Raw genomic sequence first — 22071 nt, 5'->3', positions numbered from 1 at the left:
AACAGAGTTAGGGTTCCTCACACCTGAAGCAGTTTCAGCCCGCGATACCCCTGACCGAGACACCAACGAACTAACCAATCAGGAAGCGTATGACCCGTTGTGCAGACGACTAGGGGCGACATTCCTCTTGACTACAAGCGCAACAACAACATCGATGCGCACATTTTCTGTACGTAGCGCCTTTCACCTCCGACAGGAGGCGCCTTCGCAAACGTCTTCTTGCATCTTATGAGAAAACTTTCCATTTCTCTTTCGATCCACAAACATTCGTTAGGTATTTCTGCAGACTTCCAGGCTCGTAGCTTTCCCCCCCTACTTCCTGGAGGCGAGTCAGAAACATTCTTCCACCCAGGATTTTCAGAGCATTTCTGCTGTTCTTGTTTCCTGTGGGAGAGGAAAAAAAAGCGACTATCCCCCCGAGCCTTGAGGTACATCTAGTTAAAAATTTAACTTAGAATGAAACACCATTCCGGCTTCTCCTCCTCTCTAGCTTCCAGATTCCAATGAATTGTTAAAGTTTTCCACTACTTTCGGCTCACGTCGGACCTAAGTAGTCTGAGTTTTCCCCAAGACTTTCCTGGGATTTTTCACCCCGTGTTAAGGCGGCGCGATAAGACTACACGGGGTGACCTGGATCAGCCGTCTCTTACCATAAGGATAAGAAACATAAACACCAGCAGTTTCCTATTGCTAAGCATACTTTCTCTCTCTCTCTCTCTCTCTCTCTCTCTCTGCCCCTCTCTCTCGCCGAGCCAACGTTCACACGTATTCATTAGACCAGCACTCTGGGGAGGAGGGAATCCGCCCGGCTCCAGTCTAGAAGGTCGCCAGACACTTGAAGGACCAGGTGGCGCTCGCTCGCTTCACGCTGACGTTTGCTGCTGTTGCTGGTACTAGTGCTGCTCCTAATGCTGCTGTTGCTGCTGAGACACTTAATCAACTGTGGCACTTAATGTTTTGTTGCGCACTACTAGACTTGGCGTAACCAAGACTGGAAAAGCTTAGTCAATGTCCAATGTGTTGCGTCCAAGATGTTGGCTGACCTTATCCTTTCCCCTACAAGTCCAGCCACACCGTAAATAACATTGACGCACCAGACCACTTGTGCTTACTGAACAACATAAGCTTAACACAGCTTAACTGTGCAACCTGCCATAAGACTCGACCCTATACAACCTGCCATAAGACTCGACCCTATACAACCTGCCTTAAGGCTCGACACTGTACAGTCGTCTATAAGCCTTGACACAGTACAGGTTTTTGCCGCGTTTGAGATGTTTCCTTGATGTCATAACAGTTAGTGGCCATAATATGTGTCAGATTAACGGTTAGTTCTGTCAACAATCCTCCCTCCCACCCACCTCCTTACACGGCCCCGGCAGAAGCCTCAAACTACACAGACTGGACGACCCAGATGTATCAACGGCCCCCACATACATGCCACACATCCTGGCCCTATCACACAACCCGAGGTATCTCAAGCCCACAGACGCACCACGACCCCGGAGGCATATAAACCCTCCAGACATGTTAAGACAATATGAGTGATCCTCTAATCTTTTGAGTTTGGAACAACTGCTTTCCCTGGAGACCTAAGGGGTCAACTTCTGACCGTCAACAGACGGTGAATTCAAAGATCGAACAGACCTCTGCTGCTGGAAGTAGAGCGGTGGCCAACCGTGAAGGGAGGACGTTCTTTTGAAATCAGATGAGATTCCAGATCTATGGAAGCCCAAAGAGGAGTCTTTACGAAGGCAACTTACGATCTTTAGCAACCCTTCCTTAACGGCCTCCTGAGGAAGGCCTCAGTGGCCTCCTTAGGAAGGCCTCCTGAGGAAAGGCCAAGTGGCCTCCTTGGTAAGGCTCCCTCGGCTTACTCCGGCAACACACAAGACCCTGATGAAGCTGTTTTAAGCCCGTGATATTTATGGGCCAACAGTCCCTCAGGGTCGGGATGCCTTCTTGTCCATTCCACCTCACTCAGACGTAATCACTGGCAGGTCAAGAACTTCTCGAAGTCGTGAGTCTTCTCCGCCACCTCCTGACACACACACACACACACACACACACACACACACACACGAGTGGAAGATCTTCCTCGCGGGAACAAACAGGTGACGTAGATCTCATACGAGTCTGGAAATGACTTTAAAACACTAGAGATAATGCCTGATATTCACCTCCCTAACCCATCTTCTTAAAACACCTTCATAACAAGACTAATGACACCGCGCTGCGTTTGTGATTAATGGCGGGGTGAGAGAGGGGGAAGCCAAGCAAGAAAGAGGGATCAGAGAGAGAGAGAGAGAGAGAGAGAGAGAGAGAGAGAGAGAGAGAGAGAGAGAGAGAGAGAGAGAGAGAGAGAGATATGAATGAAGACCGTAACTTAACATGTTTCCCAGCAGTTGGGGATTCCACCTCTCTCCTTGGGATGAAGGTGAGTCTAAGCTGGCAGTTCCATTCATTCCTTTTCCCATAATCCCAGACCAGCAGCGTTGGGACAGTCGCCATCCATTCTGATTGTTTCCAGGTCCAGGACTCTGATGGGATGGACCTTCTGACCGAACTCGTTCGACTCTGCCACTCATGGCCACACACGGCCACAACCATCTAGTGGCCCACTTTTTTTTTTTTTTCTCCAAATCAATCCCCTTCCCTCCCCCAGCCAGCCTTCCTCGGTAAAGCTATCCACTAACCCGGAGAGGTCTCTCTCTCTCTCTCTCTCTCTCTCTCTCTCTCTCTCTCTCTCTCTCTCTCTCTCTCTCTCTTGGCCAGTAGCAATGGGGAAGGGAAGGAGGAGGGAGGGGGCTTTTGAAGGGCAGGGGGTGGGGGATTTATGACCTCTCGCCCCGTCACCTGGTTCGCTGGTCTGTCCCAGTGTGGTCATACGCAGCTCAGACGTGGTACTGCACTGGTATTGCCACTGGTACTGCCACTGGGTACTGCCACTGGGTACTGCCACTGAAGCCCTTAAACTGTGAGACTTGGGGCGCATGCACCCCAGCCCTGAGGCCTCAGTTTTGTGTTGGGTGTTCATTTAGGGTCGACCATAACGTCAAGGTCGTGGTACTAAGGTCAACCATGGTCCTGGTCAAGGTCCTGGTACTAACGTCGTATCCCCAAGGTCGCTGACGGCGTCAAGGTCCTGGTAAAACAAAGTCATGTGGTCGTCCTAGGGATCAGACAAGAACCAGAAGGTCACCCAAGATGTCTAGGTCAAAGCGTGAAGGTCCAAAGGTCAGCCAAATGTTAAGGTCAAAGCACCAAGGCCCAAAGGTCACATAAAGATGTCAAGGTCAATGCACTGAAAGCCCAAAGGTCACAAAAAGATTTTAAGGTCAAGGCTCCGAGGTCAAAGATGTCAAGGTTACAGCACTAAGGCCCAAAGATCACCCAGGATGTCAAGGTCAACGTATTGAGGCCCCAAGGTCATCCATGATGTCAAGGTCACAGCACCAGAGTCCAAAGGTCACCCAAGATGTCAAAGCAGGGCTGGCCCTGGCCTTCAACCCCCACCCCCCTTAAATCACGAGCATTAGGGGGGAGGGAGAGATACAACGGCAGGGAGTCGAGGCCCCCTTAGCAGTCGGGGCCCTACAGTCTAAGCGTGGAGAGCGTATAGGAATAGCCAGTTCTGCGTCAAGGTCACAGCACCGAGGGCCCCGAAGGTCACTTAGGATGTCAAGGTCTCGGCACAAAGGCATCAAGGTCGGCTCACACGGCGTGGCCTTTACGCAAGAAGATATTTTAAGAGACGAAGCAGAAGTTGTATGGCACCACCACAGGTATATATATCTCTCTTTCCTTCAGAGCCCGTATGGCACCACCACAGGTATATCTCTCTCCTTCAGAGCCCGTATGGCACCACCACAGGTATATCTCTCTCCTTCAGAGCCCGTACTGCACCACCACAGGTATATCTCTCTCCCTCAGAGCCCGTATGGCACCATCACAGATATATCTCTCTCCTCCACAGCCCGTATGGCACCACCACAGGTATATCTCTCCTTCAGAGCCCGTACTGCACCACCACAGGTATATCTCTCTCCTTCAGAGCCCGTACTGCACCACCACAGGTATATCTCTCTCACCTTCACAGCCCGTATGGCACCACCACAGGTATATATCTCTCTCCTTCAGAGCCCGTACTGCACCACCACAGGTATATCTCTCTCCTTCAGAGCCCGTACTGCACCACCACAGGTATATCTCTCTCCCTCAGAGTCCCTTGTTTGGAAATCTAAAGTCTCTCATCACAACCATTACGTCTGGAATACAATCTCCTTGTACATAAAACGGATAAATATACTTAAAAAGTATCTTTTCTTTTCCCCCGAGTAATCATTGCTATTAATCGTCGCAAATCAAATCATTTCCCTGCGTATGTCTCGTTACATCCGTTCCTACCCGGACACCAGCACTGTCCAATGGTGAGTGAGTTAAACAGGGACTTCACATTTTCCTCTCTAATACCATGCCGCTGGCCAGTGTTGGAGGAGACACGACCTCCCGACCGAGACACTTGCGTGATGATAATCCTTGTGTGGCGTCAAGGACGCCCAGGATGAATCTTCTCCCTCCTTCATTATCCTCAAGTGTGGGAAGAAGGGATGTACCACATTCCTTCAGTGTCTTATTTCTTTTACCTGTAGCCTCTATGTTATTCTTCTTCCTACTATATTTTATGTTTTCTTCTTATCCTCATTTCAAATTCTTCTTTTCCTCTTTCATTCTTTCTCTTTTTCTACTTTGTCGTTCCTCTTCTCTTGAAGGTAATCCCTTCCAGACGGGGAGGTGTTATGGGGAGACCGTGGCCCTCCTAACGGGAGATGTCATCAGGAAACCCTGGCCTTCCAGACGTGCAGGTCATCAAAAGACCGTGGCCCTCCAGATGGGGAGAGCATCAAGAGACCCTGGCCTTCCAGACGGGGAGGTCATCAAAAGACCGTGGCCCTCCAGACGGGGAGATCACCAAGAGACCCTGGCCTTCCAGACGGGGAGGTCATCAAAAGACCCTGGCCTTCCAGACGTGCAGGTCATCAAAAGACTGTGGCCCTCCAGACGGGGAGATCACCAAGAGACCCTGGCCTTTCAGACGGGGAGGTCATTAAGAGACCCTGGCCTTCCAGACTGGGAGGTCATCAAGAGACCCTGGCCCTCCCGACGGGGAGGTCATCAGGAGACCCCCAGACCTGCCGCCATACAAGGTCAAGAGATCATGTCCTTCCCTTCTCACAACACAACGTCATACACATTTCGAATCCACTTAAAACATTAGTTCTCTAGTCTTCAAATACGTTACTTGGAGATAAATCTCCAGTTACAAATGACACCTAAAAACTTATCATAAGTTTTTGGACTTAAGTAAATGACTGGGTTTTGTTTGTAATGGAAAATGTTGAGCAAAAAAAGTGTCTTCCTTGTTACGTTGGGATTCACTTGTGTCTATCCCAAGTCATCATTCTTTTTAAGTAAACATTCAAGCCACTACTGAAGCAGTTAATATTATTGTTCAGGTTCTTGAGTGTGTAACGCTGATGAGCCGACAGCCACAGAAACACGGAAATTCTCAAGACATGCCCAGGCAAGTTCCAGATGGACTTGTGTGTCGCAGACAGAAATGAGTCGAAGCTAATCTCCACCGACAGGCAAATGGTGCACGGAGAGTAGACCTCTGAGTAAAAAAGAAAGTGGTGCACTTTACATAAGTTTTCCAGCACATGCAGGCTAAGTGAAATTCACGAGAGGGTATGCGAGCCAAATTCGCAAAGTCTCCCGTTTGAAAAGAGAGAAAGAGAAAAAAAGATAATGTATCAAACTACGATAGTTGGGATGCAAATATATCTTGGCAACTTAAGAAGAGGGGTTAAATTTACTCCACTGGATCGAGAGAGACACTGATGAAGAGTTTGCCCCAGGTCATGCACGACGAGCAAGAGGTCATCAAGAGGAGGTGTGGAGAGGAGGCCGGAGATGCCACCCTCCACTGCCACAGTTAGGACGACCACCATGCACCAGCTTATTACCTGGCCCGCCGGATGGCTTCAGCTGCTTCCCCATGGTCAGGTCACGACCCCCGGGATAAGCAAATGGGTCGTATACTGGAGACAGGTCGTTCCCAACCTGTGGAAAGCCACCCATCCTGGCCAGGGAGTTTCTGTGGGCGTAGAGGGCGCGCTGGACGGCCCTCTCCTTGCTGTAGGAGGCGCCGTAGGGGTTGTAAGCGTACCCGCGAGGCTGATGGTCGTACGCCTCCCTCCCCTGGTAAGTGTAGGCTAAGTTGAGGTGGTCGTACCGTGGGAGGGTGCGGTGTGAGGGGGGCGCAGCTCCCTCCCACCCAGGACTAACGTTGCCATACTCAGGGACGTAGGGAGGCATGGGTACCCTTCCCCTAGGAGGGCCCGCCGTGTCGCGGAGGGCGGGTCGTGGCGTGGAGATGTGGGCGGTGCGCCTGAGCAGTGCCGTCGACGAGTCAGGAGTGGCCAGGGGCACCGAGCCGACCTCCTCAAGAGGTATGGGCACGGCAACACTGGCCTCGGGACGTGTGGACGCAGTGCCAACGTCCCCCCGACTCGCAGACCCACTCCCCAGGTACCTAGCCTCCGACCCGCCCACGACGACACCCGGGTCCTCTTGTAGTTGGTCCCTGGAGGGGTCACCCAAGAGGGCCCGCGACTCACTGTCAAACCTGACGGGGCTGAAGGGATAGGTGGCCCCACTACCTTGGCTGAGGGTGGCGTTGTCGTTGCGGCGACCGCTGGTCCCCTCCGCGGCCGAGGGCGGCTCCTTGGAACTAGGGAGGTCGCTGGTGAGGCTCAGCTCGGGCTGGACCGTGTCCTGCGCCAGGGGAGGTAAGACCCGCGGTCCGCTCTGAAGGGTCCTGCCCCCAGCCACAGACACCACGCTCTCGTTGGATCGTCGACCAGACACTGTGGAGGAGAAGAGAGGAATTAGTAACAATATCTCTCACACTCGACCAGTAAAACACGTACATAAACCATTTGGCAACACTTGCTACCTCCTAGCATGGACAGGCGAGGGCTGCAGGCACCCTTGTAACACCTTTCTTCGTACTGCGACCTCAACCGAAGCCAGAGGAGGGGAAAATACTCATTAGAATATCATAGTAGTGATGGCTATCCAAGTTACAGGAGGATCAACAGGACTCGGCAGCTATCCTATCCAAGTACTGTTGTCGGAGACCATCCCAGACAGCGCCCGCCTCCAAACTGAGGCGGTACTTGTTTGCAAAGAGCAACTGTCTCACTTCCCTGACCCCCTAACCCCGGAATAGACTGTCCGTCTCTCCAAAATCCTCACATATGCTTCCATCACCATCCCATCAACCAACAGATTAAACAGCCATGGTGAAATCACATACCCTTGATCCAGACCTACCTTCACCAGGAACCACTCACCTTTATCTTTTCCTACTCGAACACACAACTCTTGACAAAAGCACCTTACTGCTTCTTGCAGCTCTCCTCCCCTCACCGTATATTCGTAGCACCTTCCTTAAAGCATCTCCATCAACCCTCTCGTTAGTATTTTTATTTTCCAAAATCCACATGTGGCAAATTCAGATCCTCTTTTTTCTCTGAATATTTCTCATACAAATTCTTCAAAGCAAACACCTTCTCTACCACACGTGAAACTACTTATTCCACCCAGTCAACGGCTCTGTGCATGTAACCACCCACTCAATTACCAAATTTCCCACACAACTTCCCAGAACTATACTCGACCTCTGCAATTCGAACACTAACTAACTTTCCCTAGCATTATACATATATTCATTGATAACTAACCTAGGATCAAATTCTATGAATTTCCTGGTACTCCCTGTGATACAGCCTCCTAAAAGGTGACATTTCACCCGTTGATTTTGCAGGTGAAGCCGGGTTACGCCATTACATATATACATTATATATATATATATATATATATATATATATATATATATATATATATATATATATATATATATATATATATATATATATATATATATGTGTGTGTGTGTGTGTGTGTGTTACGGGGAGACGGTCTTTCTCACGCGAGGTTTGCCAGGTACGTATGTGTATGTGCGCGCGCGCGCGTGTGTGTGTGTGTGTGTGTGTGTGTGTGTATGTGTGTGTTTTCTGTGCGTGTTTAAACACGAAAATAATATCCTTGGTAAGAACAATATACGACCATTATCTTTTCCCGCTCCAACATTCTGAAAGCTCCAACACATGTAAACAATCTCCCAACTAAAATACACACCAGATCCCGTCCTTTCCCCTCCGGAGTAAACACATTACAGGTTGACCCTTTGATCCGAATGTCACTGCCGGAGAGAGAGAGAGAGAGAGAGAGAGAGAGAGAGAGAGAGAGAGAGAGAGAGAGAGAGAGAGAGAGAGAGAGAGAGAGAGAGAGAGAGAGAGAGAGAGAGAGAGAGAGAGAGAGAGAGAGAGAGAGAGATGGGAACGTTCCCACAAAAAAAAAAACGTTCCTTCATCATACTAAACTTCTCAAGAAAAAAAAAATAATCTTAGATATTTTCCCTCCAAAATTCTAGACAAATTACTCCCCTTTAAAAATTACGTGATAAGACATCCCGCCCCCCAACACGCTCAACCGCTAATTCTGGCTGGAGTCCTTCGGTATCCTTCAGGGCTGAAGACGCGACCTCCAACACTATCCAGTGAAGCTGCTCCACTCCGCGCCGTCGTCCGAGCCTGGGCCTCCCTCTCTCTCTGATGTCCTCCTACGCTGGTCCAGTAAACCCTTCCTCTTCCGCCGCCGCTTAGACCCCCGTATCCCTTCCCCTTGGCCTAGCCAATCGCCTCCCTATCTATATGCTAATGGCATCCCGGGACCTGAAGTCTCCCGGGATTTACTATCGGATGAAGATATATGAGTCATTTATGTCCACCCATCTGTCTACTGCTGACCCAGTTCTCCGACGAGTCAGGTCATGATAAGAATGCCAAGAGGGGCAGATCTCGATTCTTCAGCCAGGGTAAGGGGGCAGGGGTGGGAACTATTTCAGGGAGGGGGGTAATTATGACGACTTGGAAAGGGGTGCATCTAGCTAAGGGGCTGGGAGGGTAACTGTGAAGGACCGAGAACTAATTGGGGAAAGGATTAGGTATATCTAGGGAAGGTACACGTCATTGAGGGAGTGGATGTATAGGTCTAGAGAAGGCGTCATGTTACAAGGAAGAGAGTCGTGTGCATCTGGAACATCAAAATTACACACACAAAAAAAATCGTATTTAGATTCGTGCAAGAAATATAGAGGATATGTTTTAGGTCTACTTTTCCGACCATAACCCGCTAACTCTAATAATCAAGTAACGCTCGCTACCCCATCATCCTATATCAGTACAAGAGAAAGTACTATCATACGTTAATGATGCAATGTAAAAACATGAAGAACTAATTTTCTAATGTCACAATCTGTGCACCGTTTGTCTAACGTGTATTGCAGGTTACCATTGTGGCACCCTACCCTTCCCCAGGCTTCAGGTTGTCCTCACTGACGACGGAAGAGGAGGAGGAGGAGGAGGAGGAGGAGGAGGAGGAGGAGGAGAAGGAGGAGGAGGAGGAGGTGAGGCTTGTGATGACCAACCTCAGTGGCAGCGAGTGGTCGAGGTAGCGGTGGTTGTTCGAGAGCGGCGAAGGAGACAAAAGGGTGTAGGGCTTCAAGAACTGGGTTATATGAGGTGGCTTTCCTCCGCCTCTCCCCAGACAGGTCTTCGTAAGAGCACGTGCGACGTGCCATCCATCAGACACCTTCGTCACACAAACGCTACCGTGAGATACGCCAGTATGGCAGTCCAGCTGGCATCTCCTGCACATTTGTATGCGGGTTTGAGAATCTTGCTCACGTCCTTCATGTTGAATCCCTTCACCGCCGGGTTCTCATTATGTAGGACGAGCGTGAGGGGCTCCTCCGGTATCAGGCAGGAACTCCTGTGCGTTGACAGTCCCGGGAGATCCCTCACTCCCTCACCCGTATCAACATAAACCCTCACACTTACACTGTGAGTGAGAGCCTCACTCCCTCCCTACCAAGGTCAGAGGAACCAGCTAAGGGAAGGCGTAAGACCTCTCGTCTTCTCTCTCTCTCTCTCTCTCTCTCTCTCTCTCTCTCTCTCTCTCTCTATCTCTCTCTCTCTCTCTCAGGCCCAGAAGAAGATGATGGAGGGTCATATGAGGGAGGAGGGGAGCCCCTTTTCTTGATTAGATGTTCTAATTAGAAAACTTGACGTGATGTAGTACGAGGCAGAGCTGGGTGAGGCGAAGTGCACACCCGGACAGCCAGACAGCCAATCGGGGGAGAGAGAGAGAGAGAGAGAGAGAGAGAGAGAGAGAGAGAGAGAGAGAGAGAGGCGCGGAGGGCTGGTGAGAGGGGAGGCGGAGGCAGAGCTGGGTGAGGCGACCGTTGAGTGAAATGAATTTAAGCTGAGGTTCTTAATATAATCTTTCCCCCAAAGGCTATTCTTAAATGGCTTTATTCATTAACATTATCTATATATTTATTACTGATTTCTGTCAACGTACGTTGAATCTAAGCCGTAGACTTTAAAGTTTGAGGACGATGTAATTTTCTACACATAACTGCGTGCTGAGCACTAAGTAGCCAGCCACTCTGACATAAGATGATGTCCGCACTGGAACCCTCACTTGACATGTTCTCGAACGAACGAACTTCGGTGAACATAAATAAATATGTAGACAAATAAATGAATAAATAAAGGAAAAAAAATAAAATCTTTAAATATATCTTTTCTTTCACGGTTTACTACAGGGTCTTCCCCTTTTAACTTCGCTCGGACGTTTAAGCTTTATATTTTCGTCCAAAGGCTTCAGAAGCTTTCTTTTCCTCTCAGAAAGAAAGAATGAGAGAGAGAGAGAGAGAGAGAGAGAGAGAGAGAGAGAGAGAGAGAGAGAGAGAGAGAGAGAGAGAGAGAGAGAGAGAGAGAGAGAGAGAATGAATATGCGGAAAGGTACAAACATGTGCGTGTGTGAGAGAGAGCGAGAAGAAAGAAAAAATGCAGGAATTAATGTCGGTCCCTTAAGCGTTTGTAGACCCGACTGTTAAAGGTGGAAAGATCTGAGGAAGTGGGAAAGACATATGATAGGAGAGAATCCAACAGCTTTGCTATACGAGGAAAAAAAATATTGGAGGTATTATAATGGTCTACCCTCGAGTAGTTAGTATCTACATCTACCCTCGACTAGTTAGTATCTACACACAAAGTTTGGGAAGCAGCTGCCAGACGCATGACACAGGTCCGGGATACACGCTTGACATTTCAAGAGAGCAGTGGCCGAAATCATACCCGTAGAACAAGGAGGATAAAGCAACACTGTGGCCAGAGAGGGCTAATTGAAGAGACGTGACAGCAAGAGAGCTAATGAGGCAGGAGGGTTTTGGATTCCACTCTGGCCAAGAGAGAGAGAAAGAGGTGTGAGAACTACCCCCATATATACGAGCAGCACTCCCACAATGAGGTGAAATCAAATCCCTTGTAGATAAAGGATAGCTACAAAAAGGGAAAACACTAACTACAACACCTAAACAACAACCCCAGCTTTTGGGAAACAGATTTTATGATGCTCATTACGTGGGTCGCCCAAGATAAGGTGGAGGATACGGTTATACTCAACATGTTTATGCTCCTGCAGGGTTGACTTGTGGCGTCTTCACTTCTAACTGGAAGATACAAATGAGATCTAAAAAGGGATATGAGTAGACACTACGTTTTTGCACACTTAGATTTAACTATCCGTGCATCCCTATCCAGCGATGCTGATCTGGTCCGACTTTGGGGAATAGGTTCAATGCAGGAGAAAAAATAAAGAATGAGACCCTGAGTGATAAGGGAAGGGAAATAGAATTGAAAAATGCAGAATAAAATTGTCGGCGTGAGAATGAGTAGGACTGGAGGTGGTAGAAGCATCATTTGTGGTGGAGAGTTGGAGAGGGTAGGCAACAGGAGAAAGCCCTGAGAGACACCAGCCAGTGTTGAGAGGGTGAAAGGGAGGTACCGCACCGTCAACCACTACAGCAATAGAACGACCAAAAGAAGACTATACAACAGAGAGCAGAAAGAGGCAGCAAAGCCAAAGAAGACTGGGTCACACAAGAGAGAATATTACCAGCGAACCTTGCACCACGACAGCCGTATTGGTGATGCGAAAGAAGGAAAATGAGATGCTATAAGGAAAAAGATCGTATGGTAAAAGTTTCGCCGAAGATTTCTGGAGACAGAGGAAGCGACCGTGATAGGACGAATGTTGAACAGGTTAGAACGTTTTCCCATCTTTGCATTAAGAAGCGACAGTGATGGGACGATTGCTGAACAAGTAAGAACGTTCTCCCATCTTTGCATTGTCAGACAGACGGGATAAGGTGGAAAGGATCGATTGGTGTACGCTCACTGGGCCACACTACCTTGGGACAAGAGGAGGTATGCCATCTGCCAAGGCCCAAATGGCATTTCTACTCTTGTCCTAAAATAATGTGCGTCCGAGATAACTCCAATCCTTGCCAGCCCTCCTGTTCCTGTATGTGGAGGAGAACTCAGAAGACCTTGCACGAGGTCAGTGAGAGGAGGTGGGGAGCGAGGAACAGAAGTGAAGTCGAGAAAATGTTAGAGTTAGAAAAGTTGTCAAGATTCAGCTGTTTAAGAGCCAGAAAGATTCACCAGTTGAAGGGGTCAAATGGGTAGAATGAGACTCTGGAGAAAGGTAAAGGGTTGGTGACCCGATATAAGCGATATAAAGAATTGCGATTCCGAAAATGGACATATGTCTAAATTTCTGTGACGCGATACGAAAGAATTTGCGAAAATGACGTCATGATATATCGAGTGTTTCCAGTACTTATACTCGATGTCCTGGAGGCCACTACTTACCATTAATGTCTGGAGGTCAATACCTACCAGTGAGGCCCCTACAGGCCAGTACCTGCCAGTAAGGCCCCTGGAGGTCAGTATCTTCTAGTAAGGCTCCTGGAGACCAGTATCTAATAGTGAGGCCCCTGGAGACCAGCATCTAATAGTGAGGCCCCTGGAGACCAGTATCTAATAGTGAGGCCCCTGGAGACCATTATCTAATAGTGAGGCCCCTGGAGACCAGTCAATACGTACCGAGGAGGGCAGCGTGAGGGCCGCTGAGGTCAGGTTGGTAGACGAAGTAGTGGAGGAGGATGTACACCACGAAGGCCACCGGCAGGAAGGAGAGCCACCGCTTCAGCTGCAGCCAACCCATGTGGAACCTGCAACATGGATACAGTCTGCCTTAGATGCTGCACAACCTGCAACATGGATACAGTCAGTCTTAGATGCTATGCAACCTGCAACATGGATACAGTCAGCCTTAGATGCTGTGCAACCTGCAACATGGATACAGTCAGCCTTAGATGCTGTGCAACCTGCAACATGGATACAGTCAGCCTTAGATGCTGTGCAACCTGCAACATGGATACAGTCAGCCTTAGATGCTGTGCAACCTGCAACATGGATACAGTCACTGTTAAGACATGAAACTACGTAATAATAATGACCTCCTGGTGTGTACACACGGTATAAAAAGTATCTCGTCTCGGTAGGGTTGGTAAGCGTGAATGTGAAACAACTTTCTTAAGAACTGTGGTCGTCCCACAGCAAGGCAACAGGAATCATCAAGACAACCACAGCAGCAGGAGGACTGGCCGGAATGGTTGATTGGCAGCACGTCACTAACTCTCCCGAAGCCATCGCTTGGGGAACATGGCTGGCTACCGACCACCACCACTCGGGATAATCTGTCTTCATAACTTCCACCCCTCATGATGGCCCTTTTGTGACACTTGTACACTCCCATCAACCCGCATGCTAAGGGAAGGTAAGGTGAGGGGAAAGGTAATGTAAGGTAAGGCAAGATTTCTCGTGCACTCCCTCACATTTCCTCAAACAACTCTTGGCTACCATACACATCCCTTATCTGTCCTCATATACCCCCATTATCTGTCTTCATATACTCATTAACTATCTTTATATGCCCCTTACTTATCCTTATACATCCTTACCTATAATCATATACCCTTTACCTGCCCTCATACACCCCCTACCTCCTCTCATGTCCCCTTTACCCGCCCTCATACATCCCTTATCTACCCTCATACACCCTGTCTTCATATACACTTCCTCACTAACTTCAACCTATGTTAATTCCAAAGGTTGGTCTCTAACCCCACAACTTCAGTGTAATAACCCTACGTTGCCTCGCGAGAGCTGGTCTACCAGGGCAGTTTAGTGCTGCTCTGACCTGTCTTTGTCTACTTCACTTTGGAGTAAGCTGCCTACATCATTCATGAAGATATCCAGAGGTTCTTGCATTGATATATTAGGGTCCCGGAGGTTCTTGCATTAATATATTGGATCGTCTGTTGTCTCACAGAAAAAAAAAACCCCTTTAATGATACCTCATGCTAATACAACTGGGTCTTTAGATCAGTGAAACGACTTTGCTGCCATCCTGTGTTGAGTTACGTTAACAGACTCGAGGGTCTGTACGATGCTGTTGTCGAACTTCACCCTCCCTCCAGTTTGTGAATGTCTCGGCTTGTGATCGTATCATTTTTTTCCCCTTCATTATTCTATCAGAATAAAGTCCCTGGTGTCTGCGCCTGGAGGAGGAGGAGGATGAATAGCCGAGCTGTCAGTGACTTCCCCGAAATCAGAGGGATCGAAATTTATACCTCGTATATCTGTCGCTGGGTAGGAAATATCTCTGGGGACTTGTGGCGTCAACCTAGAGAATACAGATCGGGTTCATGAGACGCCGACCAGCTCAACATTCCTCTCACATCTGACTGCCTCAAGCGCTCGTGACTTTATGGTTAAATTGATTTTGCAGTTGGTCATGACCAACCATGGTTATTAGACCGATTGCTACAGTTGGCTCTGACATCGATGTCTGGTTGGTTTTCTTTGGGTCTTTGGACCTACGAACTGCTGAAGGATCACTCAAGCCATCATCGTTAAGCTAATGTTTTACAGCCACCAACCGAAATACCCCTCCCTCCCACTTCCTTCTTCTTCAGGTGTTAGGGACATTTCTAAGTCCACATACACACTCTCTCTGTTTGTAGCCTATCGAGAAAGGATAGTCTTCTATTCGTGTTGAGCGACATGACCACTTGGCGAGAGCCGCTACGTCCTCAGTGGGTTAAGCCAACGACACAGTAAAGAGTCATATAAACTACACCTTAGATAAGACTTATCTGATAATCATCACACAAATATTGCCATTCGAGACCTTAGCGTTCCCATCCTCATGAGAATATAGTGATGGTGGGGAACTACGATAGATCTGATGGTGGGGAACTACGATAGATCTGATGGTGGGGAACTACGATAGATCTGATGGTGGAGGGAAACTACGATAGATCTGATGGTGGTGGGGAACTACGATAGATCTGATGGTGGAGGGAAACTACGATAGATCTGATGGTGGTGGGGAACTACGATAGATCTGATGGTGGAGGGAAACTACGATAGATCTGATGGTGGAGGGAAACTACGATAGATCTGATGGTGGTGGGGAACTACGATAGATCTAATGGTGGTGGGGAACTACGATAGATCTAATGGTGGTGGGGAACTACGATAGATCTGATGGTGGTGGGGAACTACGATAGATCTGATGGTGGAGGGAAACTACGATAGATCTGATGGTGGTGGGGAACTACGACAGATCTGATGGTGGAGGGGAACTACGATAGATCTGATGGTGGTGGGGAACTACGATAGATCTGATGGTGGTGGGGAACTACGATAGATCTGATGGTGGTGGGGAACTACGATAGATCTGATGGTGGTGGGGAACTACGATAGATCTGATGATGGTGGAGAACTACGATAGATCTGATGGTGGTGGGGAACTACGATAGATCTGATGATGGTGGAGAACTACGATAGATCTGATGGTGGTGGGGAACTACGATAGATCTGATGGTGGTGGGGAACTACGATAGATCTGATGGTGGAGGGAAACTACGATAGATCTGATGGTGGAGGGGAACTACGATAGATCTGATGGTGGTGGGGAACTACGATAGATCTGATGATGGTGGAGAACTACGATAGATCTGATGGTGGTGGAGGGAAACTACGATAGATCTGATGGTGGTGGGGAACTACGATAGATCTGATGGTGGAGGGAAACTACGATAAATCTAATGGTCCATGCGAGGCAGTTTACCTTAACACACACCCACCCTCACTCATTAGCCATCTATTCGGAGACACTCCCAGTGGCTCTACGTACCTTACATTCAGATTGGGTAAGTTACGTTCATCAGAAAATGTCTTACCAAACCAATGTCTTTGAGCATATCGCGCACCACTGGGTTTTCAGAGGTAATAGGGTAGCTTCCTGTCGTGCAAGTAGGATGGTAAGGACCTGCGATCCTTGCACGGAAGCGTCTTTATAAGCCTTTACAACAATATTCATCCCAGACCGACTAGGTCACGTTCTCATTAATCTTATCAGCTCTGATTTGGACGCGATGATAAAGATTACACAATGAAAACAACTCCGAACAACCAGATAGAACAAGTATGTCATCCGAAATAGATCATTTATGTATTCATAATCAATTTTGGCGTTATGTGACATTCATTTCACTTCGTGATACAAGTGTGTGTGTGTGTGTGTGTGTGTCAGGCTGAAGTGCCAGTCTAAACCAGGACTGCAGGAGGGCAGTCTTTCCCTTTCATCTACTTCCCTACCACTCCCTCCCTTCTGGGTCGGGAGGAGGTCCTCCAACATGTGCTTCCCCGGGTACTCTCTGCTCCTGGGCGGAGGGAGGGAGGGAAGGAGGGAGGGAAGGAGGAAGGGAAGCCCGTCCGTCCACACTCACACCAGCTTCGGTGGAAGCCACAGGTTTTCGAGCACCACGAGTCCCGATGGTGTGACCAGCAGTAATGTCGATGGACAGACACCACGGGTCGGATTCCGTCCACTGACGGAACTGTCATACCGTCTGTGCCGCGACGGAATCAAAGTACACCCACCGAGATCAGGTTTGGGACGCGAGGATATGCGCTCAAGTGTCTCCTGCATTCTTTGACCTCCGTGGGGGCCGAGGTAGTCAGCCGCCCTGCCCAGGGGTTCGAATCCGACCCGTGGATGTATATTACCTTTGTCTGTCCATCTGCCATAAAGATATACGAAAATGACATCTGGAAAAACACACATCGTGGGGGAAAGAGCAACAACAAGCGATCTCGTGGAATTTCTAAGAGAGAGATAATGTAATCCAAGCATCGCATCATCCAGATTACTCCAATGTCATCATCTTCTAAACCTCACGATAGCAGCGCTATCTCGTCGTCCGTCCATAAGTCATCAGGGAGCCTCCAAGATATCAATCCATTTCACGTAATGTTTGGTCAGTTCAGCCTGGCCGGGAGGGAAGGGGTCTAGTATGTGGCTATCTGTCACGGACTGGAGGACTGGTCTACCTCAACCTCGATGCTAAGGCTTGTGAACATGAACGGAGCGATTCTGCCAGTTTTCTCCTCTTTTGTTTTCCCCTCGAGCTTACAGCATCCAGGAAGAAAACGGAGTAAGTATTAGAAAATGTTGACATGGCCAGGTGTTGAGGAGGATAAATATTGGGTTTCCTTGACGCGTTCCAGCGGCCAATGTCTCGCCTTGGTGCGTTCCAACGGCCAATGTCCCCCAGCCTTGGTGCGTTCCAGCGGCCAATGTCCCCCAGCCTTGGTGCGTTCCAGCGGCCAATGTCTCGCCTTGGTGCAACGAAGGACGTCTGGGTCACTGACTGGTGGAGGGGGGCACTGGTGACGTGTGCGTGACGCAGCGTATCTCTACTGCTATAGGTTCTACTTGCGGTGTTGCCGTGACGTGTCTTCACGCCAGTGGGCGCTGAAGACACGTCACGGTCCTTCGTCAAGTGATGACGACACGCGACCACAGACATTAATTTGTCCCCTTTCGACATAAGACAAAAATCTTATTCTGAGTACGACGGTACGACCCTTGAGCACAAAGGTACGACCCTTGAGCACAAAGGTACGACCCTTGAGCACAAAGGTACGACCCTTGAGCACAAAGGTACGACCCTAAGACATGATGGCGTGACTGTTGACCGAAACACGAACCATACCATTACAGAGTAATTATCCATAAAAGAATAATCCCATGATTAACGAGGCCCTCACATTACTCACACGGCACAGCTGGGGTATGCGGCACCGAGTTACGTATACTACAGTACACGAGTAAAGTAAAACATACCTGAAATTTTCCGACAGTTAACCTTGAATAAAAACCCATAATTGCCATGTTCTTTTATTGTAATCATCCAGCACCACACTCATCCAGCACCATATGCACCACACTCATCCAGCATCATATGCAACACACTCATCCAGCACCATATGCAACACACTCATCCAGCATCATATGCAACACACTCATCCAACACCATATGCAACACACTCATCCAGCACCATATGCAACACACTCATCCAGCACCATATGCAACACACTCATCCAGCACCATATGCAACACACTCATCCAGCACCATATGCAACACACTCATCCAGCATCATATGCACCACACTCATCCAGCACCATATGCAACACACTCATCCAACACCATATGCAACACACTCATCCAGTATCATTTGTACCACATCCATCCTGTACTACCTCGGCCACTCATCCGTCTCACCCAGCAAGCAACATACACGTGCTGACTGACTGGGTGACAACGTCTCGCTGGTCACCCACCTCAACCCAGCAATACACACGTACTGCAGACATCTTCCACCAAGCGACCAATTTGCAGTGTCCCTCCACGAATCCTTGCCCCTGACAGCGCCCTGGCGCCCTAAGACATAACGGTGCCATAAAGTCTTGCCAGAGGATCCCTTTGTGACCTCATGTAACCGAGGTCACAGGCTATAGGTACCCGAGCAGGTAGATGACCCTGACTTTCCTCCAGAGACTCAACGGAGTGGGATCCGTCGGCCAGGTCCACACAGTGAACGCTAATGTCATCATACCCAAAGGTGGGTGGGTAGGTAGGTCGGTCCGTCGTGCTTAAGGACCGCAACGCCTTGGTTAAGGATTTCACGACTTGGCTTAAGGATTGTAAAGTTTATCCTTTAATGATTAAAAAAAAAATCACCACTAAATCGAGGTCTCTGGTTCACAGCAATATGCTCATAAAGCCTAACCCACTTGCCCTATGCCGCAGCGTTGGTTCTCTTTCCCTCTTTTGTAGCTATTACTCCGGTTTCTGCTCCCGAGGATCTCTGAATCACATAAAGCCAGGAATGCGAGCTTATAACCCTCCTATCCGTGTTGAACTAGCCCTCCAGTCAGGCAGGCAGGCAGGCAGGCAGGGAGGCACAAGACTCACCAATATTCTTGGCAAAAGTCACGTTCGTCCCACTAATATTGACCCGCCATTTTTGGCCAGCCATCAACCTTTCATTCATTAATATTTTTCCTTCCTCATCTCCTTTTTTTTTTTTCTTCTTGCAGCTTGTGGAGGAATGTTTGCCAAGCCGACGGCAGAAAGAACGAACGCAGCGCTCCAGACAGAGGCATTCATCAGTTTCAAATTGGGAATATTCTTATTCCATCTGTACCAGGAAGTATTTATCTTGCAAGATAAATACACGTAAGTACGCAAACTGGTTCCTCATCATAGGTAATTCGCATAAATAAATCTGGAGAAGCACCACAAATCAGGAATGATGCATGATATATCAAGATGACCAATATGGCTTTACAGGTGTTTATTCTTGAATTAGCAGGCCCGACTTACCCCTGCAACTCCTTGGGGTCTGGGGGCCTAACTAAACTAACCTGTTGCTTTCCTTGTTTATACAGGCAAGTTCCAGGGTTCGGCCTGCAGGCCTTTCTACCACCCTTCCCTCACCACAACCTGGTACGTCAGGTAGTCCCTACACGTTGTATGTTATGATCCTGTGCCTCCATCACATGCCTTCGTATGTGATACATAAACAAAGGGTTGATAAGGATGATACACCCACACATCTGGCACAGTTCGACTTTGACGATGATACTCTGCGAACACTTCCGTGTCTATCAATGTTGATAGGGAAAGACTTCTGAGCGAGGGCTGCTTCGTTCATGACGTCCGGGATTCGTACTCCCCCAGTCCAAGTCCTTCATGTCCTCACTCGTCTGCTGCTGCGTCCTGCTCAGCCCACAAGAGGAGTCTCTCTCTCTCTCTCTCTCTCTCTCTCTCTCTCTCTCTCTCTCTCTCTCTCTCTCTCTCTCTCTCTCTCTCTCTCTCTCGGAGTGTGAGTCATGTTAGTCTTGACCAGGACTTCAGAAAGGCGGGGGGGATGTGTGGGGTGGGAGGGTGTGTGGGTGGCGCATACCTTGACCAAAGGGTGTGGGGGGTAGGTAACCTCAGTTACTTATATAAGTCACTGATACATTATAATCCCACAGTACTTAAGGGTACTTATAATACTACTACACCTTACTGGCCATCGTCTCAGAATTAGGCAGTTCTGCGACGATGGGGGGGAAAAGAAAATCTATTTCAGGGACGAAGGCTTACTACGGAGACACTCATCCTGGGAATACCACTAATGCTTCTGGGCCAAAAAAAAGGGGATTGAATACCCTTATGATATCAATGCCCTTATTGATATCTAATATATAAGATCGAGACATGATATCTTAGGTGAATTTACGCCAACACTCCACCAGATGTTTGTTCAAAGTGCATATGTATACACACACACACACACACACACACATACAGAGTTCCAGTTCGGGGTAAACCTTCTCCCGCTAGGCTGAGGGGGGGATAAAGCAGGAAATCTGGGGGGGAGAAGGGGGCGTTCATGGGGAAAGGCCTCAACCGGTAGGTTCACCTGGGCGTCGGCACACGACCTGACTGACCCGTCTGCCGGACCCAAGGACCCTGACTCATGATGATCGTCTCACACCTTCGCCCTGCGAGCTGACCTGATCTGACCCCCCCCTTCTCTCTCTCTCTCTCTCTCTCTCTCTCTCTCTCTCTCTCTCTCTCTCTCTCTCTCTCTCTCTCTCTCTCTCTTTGGAACACCATTCAAAGGCATGACCCCACGACCCACATACATAGGAAAGTCATGGAACAGAAGACCTGATGGTCAATGACGAGGTTATCTGCTGGTGGATAGGAGAAGGGAAGGACAGACCACAGCTGACCTAATGGTCTTTGACGAGGTTATCAACTGGTGGTCAGTACATGAGAAGGACAGACCACAGCTGATCTAATGGTCTATGAAGGGGTTATCTGCTGGTGGACAGTACCTGCCTGGGAAGGAGAGACCACAGCTGACCCGATGGTCTATGACGGGGTTATCTGCTGGTGGACAGTACCTACCTGGGAAGGACAGACCGCAGCTGATCCGATGGTCTATGACGGGGTTATCTGCTGGTGGACAGTACCTGGGAAGGACAGACCACAGCTGATCCGATGGTCTATGACGGGGTTACCAACTGGAGGTCAACAGAAGTATCCCGAAGTCTTTAATGTGAGCACCGATGGAGACAAGGCAATAAAGCTGAAGGCTTCGGGGACAGAGAGTTCTCTCTCTCTCTCTCTCTCTCTCTCTCTCTCTCTCTCTCTCTCTCTCTCTCTCTCTCTCTCTCTCTCTCCTCTGAGTCAAGCAATTCATTCCGGGGGAGTAAAAAAAAATGATCAGTAATCCCTTGCCTCTCCAGAGTGGCTCATCCTCGCTAGAGGAAGCAGTGTGACAGGGGGGGAGCAACATGCATGCCTCGGGGCTGTCACTTGAGTTAAGGTGTCTCTGCATCACGTACAAATGTTACCAACTTGTCCACACCACACTTCTCTGGAGGAGAGTGGTACCACGGGTACAGACAGTGCTCTACATACATTGATCATCTCTTGAACACGACGGTACGAACATTTGAACACGACTATACGAACACTTGAGCACACGACGGTACGAACACTTGAACACGACTACACGAACACTTGAACACAACGGTACGAACACTTG

General features: G+C 48.8%; 1 protein-coding gene across 8 annotated transcripts in view; it reads right to left on the bottom strand.

The window, feature by feature from the left end:
- LOC139763801 (uncharacterized) overlaps positions 1–22071 on the bottom strand; it is a 471998-nt gene that overhangs the window by 31718 nt on the left and 418209 nt on the right. For all 8 annotated transcript variants that reach the window (XM_071690065.1, XM_071690066.1, XM_071690059.1 and 5 more), the window contains 2 exons: positions 13146–13273; positions 6027–6929 (listed from right to left, as the gene is read on the bottom strand). In XM_071690065.1, the coding sequence (XP_071546166.1) occupies positions 6027–6929; positions 13146–13266 (1024 nt within the window). In that variant the 5' untranslated portion in view covers positions 13267–13273. The remainder of the gene's footprint in view (positions 1–6026; positions 6930–13145; positions 13274–22071) is intronic.

The sequence above is a fragment of the Panulirus ornatus genome, chromosome 48, assembly GCF_036320965.1.
Source record: "Panulirus ornatus isolate Po-2019 chromosome 48, ASM3632096v1, whole genome shotgun sequence".
NCBI classification, from domain to species: Eukaryota; Metazoa; Arthropoda; class Malacostraca; order Decapoda; family Palinuridae; genus Panulirus; species Panulirus ornatus.
This window is presented reverse-complemented; position numbering and strand designations above follow the sequence as displayed.